The sequence below is a fragment of the Perissodus microlepis genome, chromosome 19 (genome assembly GCF_051167445.1).
Source record: "Perissodus microlepis isolate ML-2025 ecotype Zambia chromosome 19, ASM5116744v1, whole genome shotgun sequence".
In the NCBI taxonomy this organism is placed as follows: domain Eukaryota; kingdom Metazoa; phylum Chordata; class Actinopteri; order Cichliformes; family Cichlidae; genus Perissodus; species Perissodus microlepis.
The window spans coordinates 25,229,972-25,245,553 of record NC_140479.1 but is presented as its reverse complement, the minus strand read 5'-3'; the positions used below and the strand labels follow the sequence as shown (position 1 = coordinate 25,245,553).

The following is a 15,582-nucleotide window of genomic DNA, read 5'->3' as shown; positions in this document are numbered from 1 at the left end:
TCTCAGGCTCCGTGAGCTTTTATTTTACAAATAATGCATTTTGGACACAAATCATTACAAGAGACACAAGTTTGGCTACTCTGAGCAATAAGTAAGAAAGTAGAGGTAGAATTCACTAAGAACCCCTCCATGAATAAACAGTGAGCATGGCTTTTACCATTTAATGAAAAATGGCACCATGAAGACTGCACCAGTGTAGTTTTAAACAGGTAACACTTACTATGGCTAAAATGCCTACACATTCACTGTAAGCTGACACCTCTCCAAATGTTAGTGAAATACTGGAGAATATAAGAAAATTTTACATAAAATCCAATTTATTAAACAGCAAACATTTTCTTTTGAACACAGTCACTGTAAGGTTTCACAGTTTTCTGGTGTACACAAGCTAACAACTCATTCTGTCCAGCGGCTGACATGAAATAATGCGGTTTGCATTAATCTATATACTCGGGAGTTATGTGAAGGCGGAGTATCTCTTGTCCTCGCTGCACCTGCATAGTAATTTTGTCGCTGCTGCGGACGGCCTGATAGATCTCCTCTGAGGTGTTCACCTTGGCCCCGTTTATCTCCAGCACAATGTCTCCGGCTTGCATGCCAGCTCTGAAACAAGACATACGACAATTATATACCAACAATAACAAACAAACAAACGTATAACGTATATCTACAGCTTTAAAAACAAAAAGACCCTCTACAGTTATGAATCCTGCTATTAACACACACATAACTTTGCCTTTTCTCCACACAGATGAATCCTGATGTCTCAGTGCAATCCTTCGCACGTTTTGGTTTCTATCACTTCTGCAGTTGTCCGTCACATTATTGTGTCCCCAAAAACATTGTGTTTTGTGAGATTTTTTTTTGTCTACATTTACTGTGTTTCATTCAACTTCGATTTTGTGTTTTTCATCTATTTCCTGGTGCTTTCTTAAGTTGCTATGCATTTGAACCCTCAGGGCCACTGTAAATTCCCCTTAATACAGCAATAATGACAAAAGTAAAAATGTATTCTGTGTGCACCAAGTCACTATAAGTCTGTACAAACATCTCACATATGCCTGCGTCTTAATTACAACCACAAACACATGTATTAGATTAAAGCAACCTCAATATAAGTTGCTGAACTTGAGGAGCTGAAAGAAGAAGCATCCTTTATCCTTTATGCTTACCTGTAAGCTGGAGAGCCCATGATTACCCTGTGAATCAGGATACCGTGAGTCACATCCGGAAAAGATGAGTCTCTCAACCTCAGCTCAGCAATGATCCTAAAGGAACACACAGAAAACACCTTGTTTTAGATCAAACACTGTGCACTGCTGCTCTAACGGGGCATCGCTCGCTACATTTACCTCTGCGTCAGCGTCAGCATTATAACACCAATGTACCGCTGCTTCGTCTCATCCTTATGAAACCAAGTGCCTGGGAGAGGTGAGAAAAGATGTGTGAACTTCATGAAAGACTGCAGGTTTTCTAACATATTTTTATAACACCATGAGGTAGAAAGCCACATAAAAAGATGCGATGCATTGCTTTTGATTCTTCATCGTTTTCTTACTTTTTCTTTTGGCTGCTTTCTCCAGAAAAAGCCTCACACGATCAGACGGAATTGCAAAGGAGATGCCAGCGGTAACCTTCATGGTGTTTATACCAATGACTTCACCATCCTAATAAAAGGAGAGATAAGGCACTCTGATATGCGGAACTATGAGATCAGATCCAACAACATTTAGTCAACAAACACCTGGCGCATCATCAACTGAGATGACTTGGCCATTTAAATTGTTCGGGCTAATCGCACATCAACCCCACACTCTTAACAGACTGTTGACACAAGCAAAGAAATCGTCCTTCAGTGGAAAGAAAGAGCAAGTGAAGCCATTTTAATGATGCACAAATACGAATAAATGTGTCTGAAAATATGATTACTCCTTCATCAATTACAGTAAGGAACAAATGCAACACATTTGAACAAATGAGGCAAAAAGACTGCATTGTTCCTATGTGAACAGTATGACAAGTAAATGGAGTTTCAGGTTTATGATTATATCATACAAAATGCCAGGAAGGCTGAAGATCAGCAGAATTTTTCAAGGGTCAAGGGAGAGCATTTTAAAGGGATTACTGACCAACAAATATGCATCTTTAAGGTTTTTAAAGGCTGCTTGTGTTATTATATTAGACAGTACATGTTAGTTTTATGTTTGTTGCGTTTAACTCATTTTTACCTGATGCAACAAAAGAATTGGGAAACATCGGAAAAAATAAATTAGAACTTTTCTTATTGTATCTCAGTGAAGGTCACGCACACAGTATAAATTAGCCGATCAACATTACAAATAATTAAAATCCTTTACAGCATGTGTCTGCTCTATAGCAGATTATTCCTTGTTATTATGTTTTAGTACTGTCCACTTTCATTACATTAACGCCATGTATTTGTTCCATTTATGAGAATATAGAACCACAATGACTAAACGTGTTTATGTATAGACTTGTTTTTATTACCAACAAATGAGAGCCACTGTAAAGTGAAATACAGCATGTATAAAGCTCTGCTGAAGTAGCTCTGGAAGGAAAAATGGTCTGGAATTCCTTGTAAATGTTGACTAGGATCTAGGTCTGAGGCATTTGGCCAAAGGATTTACTTCTTTCACCAGGACACTGAGTGTTTAATGGGTGTGCTCAGTAAACACTCAAAGTATTATCATGGTTTTAGTTTCTGTGGTGTTAGCCCAATCAGCATGAGTTTGTATATACCTGTGGCTGAAATCAAGGCACATTTTATGACTACTTACTGGAGAGCACTTTAATTCCAGCACTGCATGCTGTGTGACTTAAAATAAACACTTCAATAGACTAGAATACATCAATCGTAAACAGGCTGCAAGGCAACGGTTTTGCCACTGTATTGCATCATAAAGACAGAGAGAGTGTGAGAGTGAGACACACAAACAGGACTTGTGACTCACCAGATTAATGAGGGGACCTCCAGAATTTCCAAACTGAAAAACAATTAGTCAAATGTGGCATTTAGAAACACGACAGGAGACGCCTGAGTCACTGAAAATACACTATCAACATATTCCAGTTTAAATATATTCTATTCAAGTACTCACATCAATGGTTGCATCGGTCTGTATGTACTCCATGTTGGAGTTGGACAGGCCCAGCTCCTTACTGCCTCTCTGCACTGAGCTGACAATCCCCGATGTGATTGTATTTTGTAACGAAAATGGGCTTCCCATGGCAACCACAAACTCTCCCTGTCGGACGTCAGACGACTGGCTGAGTGTGAGAGTGGGTAACGGGTTCTGCATGTCAGGGGAGAGAAAGAGCATCTGAAATAAAGCTCTGTTTCTCCGTCTGTGGTGAAAGCACACATGCTAGTTTAGCTCCTTTCACTGAGACTGGCCTGTATTTTCTTGCTCACCCTCGCAGAGATTTTGATGGTGGCGATGTCCGCCACAGGGTCGACATCCTGCACGATGGCATTGTACGTCTCTCCATTGGTGAGCTTCACACGGACGCCTCGCTTGTTGGCTACAACGTGGGCATTAGTGATGATGAGACCATCGCTGCTGATGATAAAACCGGAGCCGTTTGACACTGGGACCTCTCGTCCTGAGAACGGGTGTCTGTAAAGAAGTAAATGCAGCTTATCTTACTGAACCTGGTTCCTCAGGGTTAGTTTATCATGGCAGGAGATACCGTATTGTGCAAAAGTCTTGAGCCACCCCTCATTTTTTTTTATGTGTGTCTAGGAAAAAGGAATATAAGTTCCTTGTTTTTACTGAAACATGTGCAAACATAGAGTAATGCTACATGAAGCAAAAACGGTGTTTGTACAGTTCTAATTAGTTTTAAAGTCAATATTTGGTGTGATCACCTTCATTCATCAACACACTCCAAGTTCTCTTGTAATTTTTTTTGTAGTTTTCAGGAATAGTCTTTCTGTTTTTCTATCCAGATATGCTTGATTTTGTTTGACATCATTGTGATACTGAAAAAAAATAAAAAATAAAAAAATAGAGCTGTCACCAATCAAAAGATGGATTGGCAGATGCTAACAGAAATGTAGCATCAAGATCTGACGCTACTTTTCTGTTTGCGATTGCATAAATTTTGACATCCCCAACATCACAGGCTGAAATGCAGTGCACTGTGTTTTAAAGATGCATCTCTCAGGTCTTGTGTCAGGTCTTTGCTGGATTTTGTCTTCTTTTGAATTTCATTTAGACAGACTGTTAGACAGGCCTGTCACTTCTTCTTTAAAGAAAAAAAAGAAACAAGGAAACGTCCTCCACTTGTCCAGGTTCCTCAATTTTTTTAAGGACGCACTGCTGAGATGTGTCATGTTTTCAGCTAATAGCTTTTTGGAATCATCTTAATTAAAAAATACTACTTCATGCTTTTCAAACTGTTATCTTTGGCATTTTGCATAGATTCAGTTAAAGAAAAAAAACAAACTATGTGTTTTTTTCACAAGCTGCAGTAACAAAGTGCCTAAAAACACAATTCAAAAACTGGTTCTCAGGCAAGTTGTCCATTATTCCTCCAGTGAGTTAAGTGCCTTTTTAATGTTACTTCAGCTTCATCGGTCAGCATTAAGTAGCTTAACAAACAATTAAAAAAAAAAAAACTCTTCAGGAAAAAGGTCAGGTAAAAGGACTGGACTGAAAATAGGTAAAAGCAGATCTCCTTTATGAGAACTGTTGCTCAAGTTAAACACACACAGTAAAAGGTTATTGTGACACAAACAGTAAAGGTGGGGATTGACTGTCAGGACTTTACCCGATTCCACTTACTGATAAAAACAAGACTATCCACTGCTAAAGTATATCAGCAGCTGATGATGTTTTTTGAAAATAAAATCACAAATGCTTTGGGTCCTTTTCTGTTACATCTGTAATAAACAAAACAAAACAAACAAACAAAATAGCCCCTTTTCTCGTGTTTTCTGGTACATGTCCGGGCAAGTAAGATCAGCTTCTGGGACTGAGTGCTCATCTCCAGTGTGTGCTCTTACAGCTGTCTGAAATCTTGATTTAGGAACATAACCGAATAAGTCACACAGAGACACAGAAAAAAAAACCTCACTGACATTTATTACCGTCAATGGCACCTCTCTAGTTAACTCACCTGCCCATGATTTCAATGTACACCACAGCTGGAGTGGATTTTTCCACCACATCTGCAATGAAGTTATACTTAAATCGGGGGCTGTCTGGTTTGAAGGGAGAAGCGCACTGAGCCGATGGGAGGATGTGCTGGAGAAATCCCCGGGATATTGCCAATTCTTTGTCCCCCTTTTGGTCTTTTTCAGTGTCCAGAAGCACCGCACCACAGAGCCCCAAACCCACCGACACAGAGGTGAGCAAAGAGGAGCTTCTGTTGCTGTCCCGACCGTTTCTTCTTCTTCTCTCCCCAGCTTGAGCTCTCCTGTCCAGGCTTGTGTGTCCTCCTGCAGCCTCGTGGTTACATATCACAGCAGAGGAGACACGACTGGTTGCCCTCTCAGCTAACGAGTTAAGTCCTCGGGTCTGACACCAACTTTGAGTCCTTAATGCTGAAAGAAAGCCCCTATTGACAGCCGCTGCTGCCATGTTGCATCACTTTACTCGCTCAACGTCGGTTTGAAGGCAGCCAAAAAGCACTTTATATCCCAATGTTTGCAGCAGTCTGTTATTCACGCGCCTTCATTTAAAGTGTACCGTTATCTAGCCCAGTCAGAATAACGGAAATACAAAAAAATTCTCCACCTATTAAGTTTTAGCACAACACACTCAACACGGTAATGTCACTAAGATTGCGCCTGCGTGGTAAGGCACCTTCTTCTTCGGTGCTGTTTTTTCCTCCCTGGACTTTTGTGGGTTCTGTACTCATTACTGCCCTCTGCAGGTGAGAAAATGCAGGGGTTAAAAAAAAAATCACCAAACACATATATGTATGTGTATGTATGTATGTATGTATGTATGTATGTATGTATGTATGTGTATATATATATATATGTATGTACTAGAAGAATTTAATAATTTAAACTACATGATAAAGAACAAATAAGTGTAAAATACACAAACATATCAATTACATTGCAATATATATATATATATATATATATATATATATATATATATATATATATATATATATATATATATATATATATATATATATATATATGTGTGTGTGTATATATATGTGTGTGTATATATATGTGTGTGTATATGTATATGTGTGTATATATATATATATGTGTATATATATATATATGTATGTATATATATGTATGTATATATATGTATATATGTATATATATGTATGTATGTATGTATGTATGTGTATATATGTATATGTATGTATGTATATATATATATATATATATATATATATATATATATATATATATATATATGTATGTATGTATGTATGTATGTATGTATGTATGTATGTATATATATGTATATATGTATATATGTATGTATATATATATATATATATATATATGTATATATATATATGTATATATATGTATAATCATACATATACGTATAATCATACATATATAATCAACTCAACAGCAAATCTAATTTTTTATTTTGGAAAATTACAAAGTGAAAGAAATTCACATTATGTATTTATGTTTTCTGTATTTATCACGTGAAAGAGTCATCTTCTTTTTTAAAAAAAATTCTTCATAAAGAAATTAATTATCAGTTACTTTTCTGAAGTCATATCACACTGGTTATCATTTTTTTAGTCTTAAATTTAATTGACATTTTTAGTTTGAATTATATTGAATATTATATATGTATAGTTCTTCGTTTATCCATTTATTATTATTTACTTCTTTTTTTTTTACATGCTCAACCTTTGGTGAGTAATAAAATATCATATTTATTTGTATTTTCATGTTAAATAATAAAATATATTTAAAAAAAAAAACCTTACAGAATGCAAGAATACGTTTTCAAACTTTTAAATAAAGTTTTATTCATAAAAACAAAACTCCAGAAATGAGCGGCAGTGACGTACTTGTTGTGAAAGTACGTCACACGGTTTGAGCCAAAGGCGGCGGTGATGAGAAATTTAAAATTTGCGGGCTAGCTCGTTAGCTGCTAGCTAACGCCTCGGATCCACAGTCAGGTAACTTCAGCTCGAGAACCATGGCTTCGTATTTTCATTCATTACAACAGACAAAACCGCAGTTTGAATCTCCGGCCAAAGTTTTTGCTAAGCTCAAATCCAAGGTGCAAAAGGAAGCGATGTGCGCAAAAGACGACAACGGTCCGCCGAACAACGCTCGAGAGGAGCACAGAGTTAATTTAAAGTCGCCCAGGAAGCAGCAGCAGAGGATCTGGGAGTCCGAGGAGTTCGATGAGAATCAGAGGTTCGGCAACGAAGCCCAGCCTTTGATTCTCTCGCCCATTAAGAGTCCACAGAAAACCTCCCTGTATTCGTATTCAGACTTTATCCGCAAGCCTTTGGAGGAAACGCTTCCAGTGATTGAAATGGGACTTGAATGCACAAGAAGCGAGAGACGTTTCCTGGAGTCCACAGCCGTATCTCACCCTCTCTTTCTGACTAATCATATCCACAAAGAACCTCCTCAGGTCAGAGACTCGGATCGGTTCATCGTGTCCAGCAGGACTCCATTGAAGGTTCAACCTGTCGAAAGTGACTGCAAGAGCATTGCTTCTGATGAAGAATGCGCTCCTGTCCACAAACCCCTGTCTACAGCCAGTGCCTTTTCCCCCATGGTGAAGAGGCTGAGGAAGAGAAAGTGGGAGCAGCAGGAGTTTAACAAAGTCAACAGCACTGAGGAGGTGAGAAATGAACTCACATGTCAGCCTCGGCAGAGGAAAGCCCCTGCTCTCAGCGAGGAGAACACCCACAGCACCTGGATGAACATCAGAGGATGCTCCACTGACCAACCAGAGAGGATCCCCGAAGACATGTTTACACCAAGAAAATCCGTGGCAGAGAGACGTGAGACATTTTTTCCTGCCTTTCCCCACCTTACATCAGAATATAGAGGTGTATAGAAATCACCTGGTAGACGCCTACAATAGAATAATAATAAAATATTTCTTCTGTTTTGAAACAGGCTGTGGTGTTGTTTTGGAAAAAATTCCTATAATGTCTCCAGCTAAGATGTTTGCTTATATGAAGGAGAGAGAAAGCAAAAGGGAACTGCGGGGAGTTCATGAAGCTATCAATACCACGAGGGACATCTTTAATGCAGGTGAGTGTGCCATGGTGTTAAAAAAGCAGCACATCCGGTTTAAGCAGTTTCTATAGATATAGTTTGAGTTTTCCCAGGTCACCGTGCACAACACACCTTTGCTTATGACACAATATCTTTCCCATAGGTAACTCCCTTAAGTCTGGAGACAGCCCTCTCTCCACACCTCACAGTGTTGGTGAGAGGGACGACAGTGTGTTTACAAATACCTCAGAAAGTGATGTTCCTGTAAGCCAGCGCATATCAGAGTCGGCCTCAGCTGACGCTCTGGCCTCGGCTGCGTCGTCGAAGCCCGTTTTGCTCGAAGACCCGCTCGTGCTCAATTCTCCGAAGATCTTGATTCCGAAGAGACAAGAGGCTGTGTTCAAGTGCAACAAGTGGCCTAAGCAAGCAACATTCCCCAGCGTGAGTAAAACAAATGCCTCTTAATGAAATATAAGTGAACAAATGGCAGGCCTTGTGTCGGTTGAGCCTGAAAACTCCAGCTGTTTGAAGAAAAACAGTTACTGATACATTTCAAGAGCAAATTGGAAAAAGTAGGTCAGCGGCAGTTTGCATTTCCCTATATAAGTTTTCTCTGGTTCATCATTGTCCACTTGTTTCCCTCCTTTGGTAGGAGAGTGTGATTTATCTCAAAAAGTGGTTCCTGAGGAAGAACAGCAAGGGCCTCTTTGTTGATGGAATCCACGGGTAAGTGTTGTTTGATGTAATTTTGAACTTTGTGAATGAGGAGAATGACATGATGTCAGGTTGCTTTTCTCATTTGATAGACATTTAGACATTAGACTTAGACATTTTTTTGGTTTCATCCAAAAGATTTTTATGAGGTTCATATTTAACTGCTGGTCATTTCCTCCCAGGGAAGACAACATACCATGGAACAGTAACGTCATCATGCACCGGGTTTCTAATTCTATGATAAAGACCGTCTCCGGCAGGGTTTACATCCTGGTTGGGAAGATGAACTTGAAAGTTGAATCTGGTAAGCCGACTTGAACCTTTTTCCGATTATGCGTGGGAAGATATTAAAAATGGATAAAAGGATGAAGCAAAGCTGTATAGAGAGAGTCCTATGCATGGTATTACATGGATTTACTCTTTCTTTTTTTCCCAGAGTTTCCCAGGTGGTTTTTGAAAAAGTTTGAAAAGGGTTTTCCTCCTAACTGGAAGGCGCTTTACGACAAGATGCTGACAGAGTCGAGAGAGTAAGAACACTAATTTCACATCCCTGCTCTTGCGGTCAATAGATTGTGTTTGTTTTTGCAGGGGGATTGTGACTAAATTAATTATTTTTTGTATAATTTCTCTAGATTGATTGTTTTACACCTTTGGGCTTGGTTAAGACCTAAATTTTGTTTTCCTTTAGCAACCAAGGCAGAGGAAGACAGAAGAAAAGTGAAAGTAGTGGTATCAAATCGAAGCAAAAATCGGAGGCCTCCCTCATCAACAGTTCTTTGAAGCAGCAAACTTCCTTTATGACATGTAAGTACAAGATACAAACCTGATGATGTGGTTTTTTTTGTTTGTTTGGGTTTTTTTTAGTGGATTTGGGGGCATGAATAAATTGTTGTTGTTTTTGTTTTTACAATAAAGTAATTTTACTTTCTCTGTTAATTCTCTCTAGCTGAATCCTGCCCTCCCATGGGTGCCTCCTCCTCTAGCATGAAAGTGTCTCGAAGCGGTCGAGTAATCAAACCACCTTTGGAGTACTGGAAAGGAGGGCGCGTCATTCTAGATGCGTTCATGAACGTTACCATCCATGAATGTTATAATACCTCCATCTGCAACTCTGTAAGCACCTAAAGTTGGGCTTGTGTGTGTTATAATTAAGGGTGAGTTACTTCAACTATATTCATTTTGATATTCCACAGGAGGTCAATACAACATTGTCTACAGGGATGTCGCAGGAGCCCGTCCGTGTGTTCTTGCCCTGCAGTGAAGGTAAAGATGCTCTTGGAGCTTTAGTCATAGCAGTGTGAGATTTTAAAGTACATGTTGCATAAAACTGTGTTCTCTGATCCTAGGTGAAAAGGAGGCATCAGTACTACTGAGGAAGGTCAAGGCTCCTCTTCACAGACGCAACAGAGTCAAGGCTAAACCAGACAGGAATCACTCTGATTTTCTCGAACCTGCTGCAGAGCTACTAAGCCCTGAGGAGGGGGCAGGAAGAATAACAAGGTCTGGCCAAAAGTGTCCTGCTAAAGAAAGAGAACTACATGTGGACACTGTCCTAAAACACCACAGTGATAATGAAAAGTCTTCAGCACAGAGGTCACAAAAACAGTCACAGGGCAGCTGTAGTGCTTCAGCAAGATTATCTAAAAGTAAACAGGCTGTCATAAATTCCCCAGAAACTCCTTCAGTTAAAATATTACAGCAGCTGTCATCAGATAATGAGTTATCTATTAAGAGGAAGAAGCGAGGACACAGTAAAGACAGCAGGAACACTCACAGGGAGTCAAAGTCGAGCCACAGCTCTGCAGCAAACAACTCACCAGGATCTGAAGAGGAAAAAGATAACAGAGAGCATTCAGCACTGAAGTCCCAAAAATATGGGTCACATGCCACTCGCAGGCCTACAAAAAGAGTAAATACAAGAAAACAGATCACAAATCCCCTAGAATCTCCCCCAGTGAATGATGAAACATCCCAGAATCTGTCATCGGACGATGAGTTACCCACGAGGAGACGGAGGGGAAGGAAAGGAGCGCACAGTAAAAGCAGTAGAAATGCTCGTAGCAGGCCTCAGCCAAAACATGGGTCCTCATCCACCAAGTCAGAGGATTCAGATAACTTGATGAGGCACAAACCAAAACACAAGTCAAGCAAATGCATCAGAGCACCAGCACCCACAAAGAGTTTGGCTGCGCCCACGCAATCCAGCAAGAAACACAGTACGAACGAGGGCAGCATACCGCCGGAGCACGATGAGGATAAGTGGACAGAGGCAGAGCTGATGAGACTACAAAAGTGAGTTTTGTATCCTCAGTAAAGCCTTGTCGCTCTCTTGTGGTTATAATTGTGTTTTTCTATGTTCTGTTTGCCAGGGCTGTGTCCTACTATCCTAAGCACATGGCAAATTACTGGGCAAAGGTAGCACGGATGGTGGGAACCCGTTCTGCAGAAGAGTGCCACAGCCAGCACACATCCCAGGGAGCATCGTACAGTCCTGCTAAGAAAGCCACGAAACCCAAAAAGAAAAAGGTTGAGCCGCCCCAAGCTCGAGGTAGGGAATTGACCCTGTGCACGAGAAAATGCTAACTTCCTGGTTTGAGACCGGATGTGGGGTTGTACATTTCCGGTAGCTTTACTTTTGCGGCCAATTGCTACTGCTAAGATATACTCCAAAATCATGTCCAAAACTCGAAAACGGAAAGATCGCGTTAAGTTACAAAGAGGAGAAGGTGGGAACACTCACCACTGTTATGTCATAAAAAAATCTAATGATCAATTTTGAGATCAGTTGTTTACATCACTCAACACAAGCAGAACTGCATTACTGCAGCAGAAGACACATCGTCCACATTCAGAAGCACATCTCTGTATAATGACTGGTCTTATGATTTAAACAGGCAAATGTTCATCATTCAAACTACAGGTGAAGAATAGTCCAACCAGATGTTTCCCCGTTATGTCGATATCAGCTAGTCAAGTACACACCTACACAGCATGTTAACAAACCGTGAAAAAAGCCACACAAAAATGAATGATTGCTGGTAACGGTTTCTATACATTAGTATTTACGAAGGGTATGTTGTGACTTACCTTCAAAATTACAGCGGTCCCTCCTATAACGCGGTTCACCTTTCACCTCGCTGTTTCGCGGATTTTTTAGTGCAAGTTTGCATGCTTTTTTTTTTTTACGTCACATTGTGTCCTGCGTCTGGATCGCTGCAGACGATCTCCTCCGTGACGTCTCTCCTGTACAGTACAGAATCGCTGCATCGATCGCTAGCAGTGTGACTCTGAAGTGCAGTGCTGTATGTCCACGATGTCCACGAAACGTTTTGCACCGTCAAAAAATAAAATTGGCTACTTGATTTCACCTATCACTGGTTATTTTTAGAACATAACACCCGCGATAAACGAGGGACAGCTGAGAAATATAACATTTGAATCCATTTTCTCTTTTGCTCTGAGGCCCGGGGAAAAAATATTGACAAGTCGATGAACATCATTTACAGATATATTGGGTAAATGCCCAAGACATCTATAGAAATGTAAATCGCCGCTTGATTCATTCATTTGCTTAACTTGTTTTGGACCGTAAACCGGGCGCGAATAGGACACCGGAAACAAAGCTCCCCACAGGAGTTTCCGCACCGGAAGTAGCATATGCTAATGTGCACATAGTCAATAGACACTTCTGGGATGTCGACTGCAAGCTAGTTAATTTGTGTACCATTTTAAGGGAGGTGTTTCATTAATAACTTTGAGGGATATTTTTCCAGCATTGAAAAGTATTACTTCACTATTCACTACTTTGTGTCCCATTATACTCTTTAAGTAAAATGGGACAATTTTAGGCATACAGCCAACAGGTACCTTCATTATTGATCTACTGTTTTCTCTTTGAGTAATAAATTCTTTAAAATTTAAATACAGTCTAGAGCTTGTTTTGTTACACAGATTTGAACAAAGTATACACAAATTTAGCACCCTTAACCTTACAAAGCCTTAGCCGGTGATGCCTATCTGCCTGTGTTTGGTTACAGATCATCCTGTGATATCAGCCCGAGTGGGAACCCTAAAGAGAAAACAGCAAGTGCGTCAGTTTTTGGAGACTATGCCCAGAGACAATGTTGATGACGTTTTCAGCTCTGAATACATGCAGAACAAGCGCTTTGAGGTTTGTCTCCCTTTCACAGGTTTTTTTTATGAGTAGTCGTTACACTAAACAACAACTAACCATTCCTCTTGACCGTGCCTCGACACGCAGCTCCCTTCCTTGTGTTCCGAGGACGAAGAAGACTTGGCAGTGTCGGACCTGGAACCCTTGACCCCTATGTCGGCACGTTTCCCTGAAGTAAAGACTCCTCAGTGTCTGCATATCACTCCAGGCATGATGGGTTCTCCAAACAGGTGGGCGAACGTCTGTTCTAACCTGAAATGAGAAGAGTGCAGGAAAACAACATTTTCACTTAATTTTTGCCTCGATTTTAAAGGGACAATGACGATAAGTACGTGTATCAACTGCAGAAGAGGATTAAAAAAAATCAGTTTAACGCCTGCAAGCTCCCACCTCCTTCAAAGGTACTTCTTTCCTAACAGATTGGGCGTAATTTGTGACATTTTTCATCATGGAAGTTTGTTACACACAACACTGTATTTCTTTTGACTTTCAGAGATTCACACCCACACCATCAGTTAAAAGAACAATGAGAAGATGTGGCAACACGGGTAAGTGTCCTGAAGAATTAGGTAACAGTTGTACAAAAGGAATATATAGATAAAAGGAAAATAGTTCATAAATTTACAGGTAGAGTTTTGGTTTTTTGTCTTTGACCACCTGTTTTATTTATTTTTCCCCTCTTTTGCACTAGAAAACGATACATTCGTGGTTTGGGAGATGTTCCCTGGAAACAATGAGGCGCTGTCTGAAAGTGAAGAAGAGGAGGAGGATTTCTACTTCTCAGATAACGACTGATCAAAGCCAGAAATGAAATGTCATGTTATTCATTTTATTTTTAAATCTGAAATTCTTCAAATGAGTCAAAATTAGCAGAGGAAAGGTGGGATCCCCCCACCTTGAGACATGAACAGCCAAACATCTGTTGCCAGTCTTCCTCACCACTTCAATGTACATAACTTCCAATGTTGTAACATATAAATATTTTTGTGTTGAGACATTGTGGTCTACATTTAATAGTTGCAAATGTAAAATCAATTTTAATAGAGAATAAAAAATAACTGCTGCTGTCTTGCAGTACATCCTTGTAAATATAGTTTTTGTGTATCTGCATTTTTTTTTATATACCAAAGGGTTACTTATAATGAACTTTTTTCCCCCCATTGTTAATTATTGTTTATTGTTTTATGCTTTAGTTGCACAGAGGTTGTTGGTTTTGATGTGCTCAAGTAGTCTTCAGGATTAGTTCTACAGGCTTCCTGAAGGAAATTCAACACTTTCTTTTGGTTGCCTTTTATTCTGTTCTTTGTCAAGATGATTTCACACTGCTTCAGTAATGCTTCCACATGGTACTGTCCACATTCATAATTATGACAAGATCCTTAACACCACTGATTAAAATTCAGTTCAGTACAGTTTTATTTATATAGCATTAAATCACAACAACAGTTGTCTGTGTGCTTTATACTGTAAGGTAAAGACCCTACAGTAATACAGAAAAACTCCCAACAATCAGATCCCAATGAGCAAGCACTTGATGACAGTGGGAAGGAAAAACTTCCTTTTAACAGGAAGAAACCTCAAGCAGAACGAGGGTCAGTCATCTGTCGCGACTGATTGGAGGTAATGAAACAGGACAAAAAGACACTGGAAGAGAGCCAAAGAGTTATTAATAACTAATATTTAAATGAGAGTGGCGTATAAACACATAGTGAGTCAAGAAGAAAAAGTGCATCATGGGGAGCCCCCAGCAACCTAAGCCTATTGTAGTGTAACTAAGGGAGGGGTCACCTGATTCAGTCCCAACTTTATGCTTTGTCAAAAAGAAAAGTTTTATGCCTAATCTTAAAAGTAGAGAGGGTGTCTGTCTCCCAGATCTGAGAGCTGGTTCCACAGGAGAGGGGCCTGAAGCTGAATGCTCTGCTTCCTATTCTACTTTTAAATCTAGGAATGAAAAGTAGAGCAAAGTACTCTATTCAGGTGATACAGTATTTTAGGTCTGTAAGGTAAGAAGGTGCTTGATTCTTTAAGAATTTTCATTTTCATTGTACAGATACTGTACCACAAGATTTCTCTTCTGTACATACTGATGATGATGAGCCAGAAATGTCAAAACTGGATTAATCCCTCCATAAAATCAGTCCAGTTCTTGAACAATAGAAAAGACCTATCCCAGTCCTCCTTTTCTTGCTGTTTCCTGTGGCTATTCACTGAAGCCACATTTGTGATGAGGCTTCAGTGAATAGCAGATGCATTTCTCAGGTCTTTGCTGGATTTTTCCTTTTTCTGAAGGATATAACTTTCACTAACTGCTTTTCCTGCTGTGGATCTTTTTTTAAGCCTGCTGTTTCTTATCCACTTTCAATTTTTTCCTCAATTTTTTGCACACCATGCCAAGATATGCCAAGTTTGTGGCTAACAGTTCTTTAGGAATCACCTTGTTGGTGCAAAATACTATTTAATACTGCAAAACTGTGTGCCTATTGTG

The 15,582-nt window shown here is 39.6% G+C and overlaps 2 protein-coding genes across 2 annotated transcripts; one reads left to right on the top strand and one right to left on the bottom strand.

The window, feature by feature from the left end:
- Positions 1-2: 2 nt before the first annotated feature.
- On the bottom strand, positions 3-5,849 carry LOC146366098 (serine protease HTRA2, mitochondrial-like). The gene is made up of 8 exons (XM_084915837.1): positions 5,143-5,849; positions 3,434-3,638; positions 3,120-3,314; positions 2,973-3,005; positions 1,559-1,667; positions 1,353-1,422; positions 1,173-1,268; positions 3-603 (listed from the first exon to the last, which is right to left on the bottom strand). Exons 1-8 carry the CDS (start codon positions 5,604-5,606, stop codon positions 438-440), a joined length of 1,338 nt encoding a protein of 445 aa, XP_084771963.1. The 5' UTR covers positions 5,607-5,849; the 3' UTR covers positions 3-437.
- Positions 5,850-7,046: 1,197 nt separating this feature from the next.
- On the top strand, positions 7,047-14,204 carry mis18bp1 (MIS18 binding protein 1). The gene is made up of 16 exons (XM_084915473.1): positions 7,047-7,989; positions 8,108-8,245; positions 8,373-8,650; positions 8,862-8,935; positions 9,106-9,227; positions 9,360-9,450; positions 9,612-9,727; positions 9,870-10,036; positions 10,117-10,186; positions 10,270-11,215; positions 11,293-11,471; positions 12,961-13,094; positions 13,185-13,327; positions 13,411-13,498; positions 13,591-13,645; positions 13,789-14,204. The coding sequence occupies exons 1-16, from the start codon at positions 7,167-7,169 to the stop codon at positions 13,890-13,892; spliced, it is 3,528 nt and encodes a 1,175-aa protein (XP_084771599.1). The 5' UTR covers positions 7,047-7,166; the 3' UTR covers positions 13,893-14,204.
- The last annotated feature ends 1,378 nt before the right edge of the window (positions 14,205-15,582 follow it).

Excerpts from the sequence above, each read along its gene's own strand:
- LOC146366098 (XM_084915837.1), bottom strand. The coding sequence starts at position 5,606 with ATGGCAGCAGCGGCTGTCAATAGGGGCTTTCTTTCAGCATTAAGGACT. Across the intron at positions 3,006-3,119 it reads AGACCGATGCAACCATTGAT|TTTGGAAATTCTGGAGGTCC; the intron begins GTGAGTACTTGA and ends ATTGTTTTTCAG. Across the intron at positions 1,668-2,972 it reads GAGGTCCCCTCATTAATCTG|GATGGTGAAGTCATTGGTAT; the intron begins GTGAGTCACAAG and ends TCCTTTTATTAG.
- mis18bp1 (XM_084915473.1), top strand. The coding sequence starts at position 7,167 with ATGGCTTCGTATTTTCATTCATTACAACAGACAAAACCGCAGTTTGAA. Across the intron at positions 8,651-8,861 it reads AGCAAGCAACATTCCCCAGC|GAGAGTGTGATTTATCTCAA; the intron begins GTGAGTAAAACA and ends CTCCTTTGGTAG. Across the intron at positions 13,095-13,184 it reads TGCAGAACAAGCGCTTTGAG|CTCCCTTCCTTGTGTTCCGA; the intron begins GTTTGTCTCCCT and ends CTCGACACGCAG.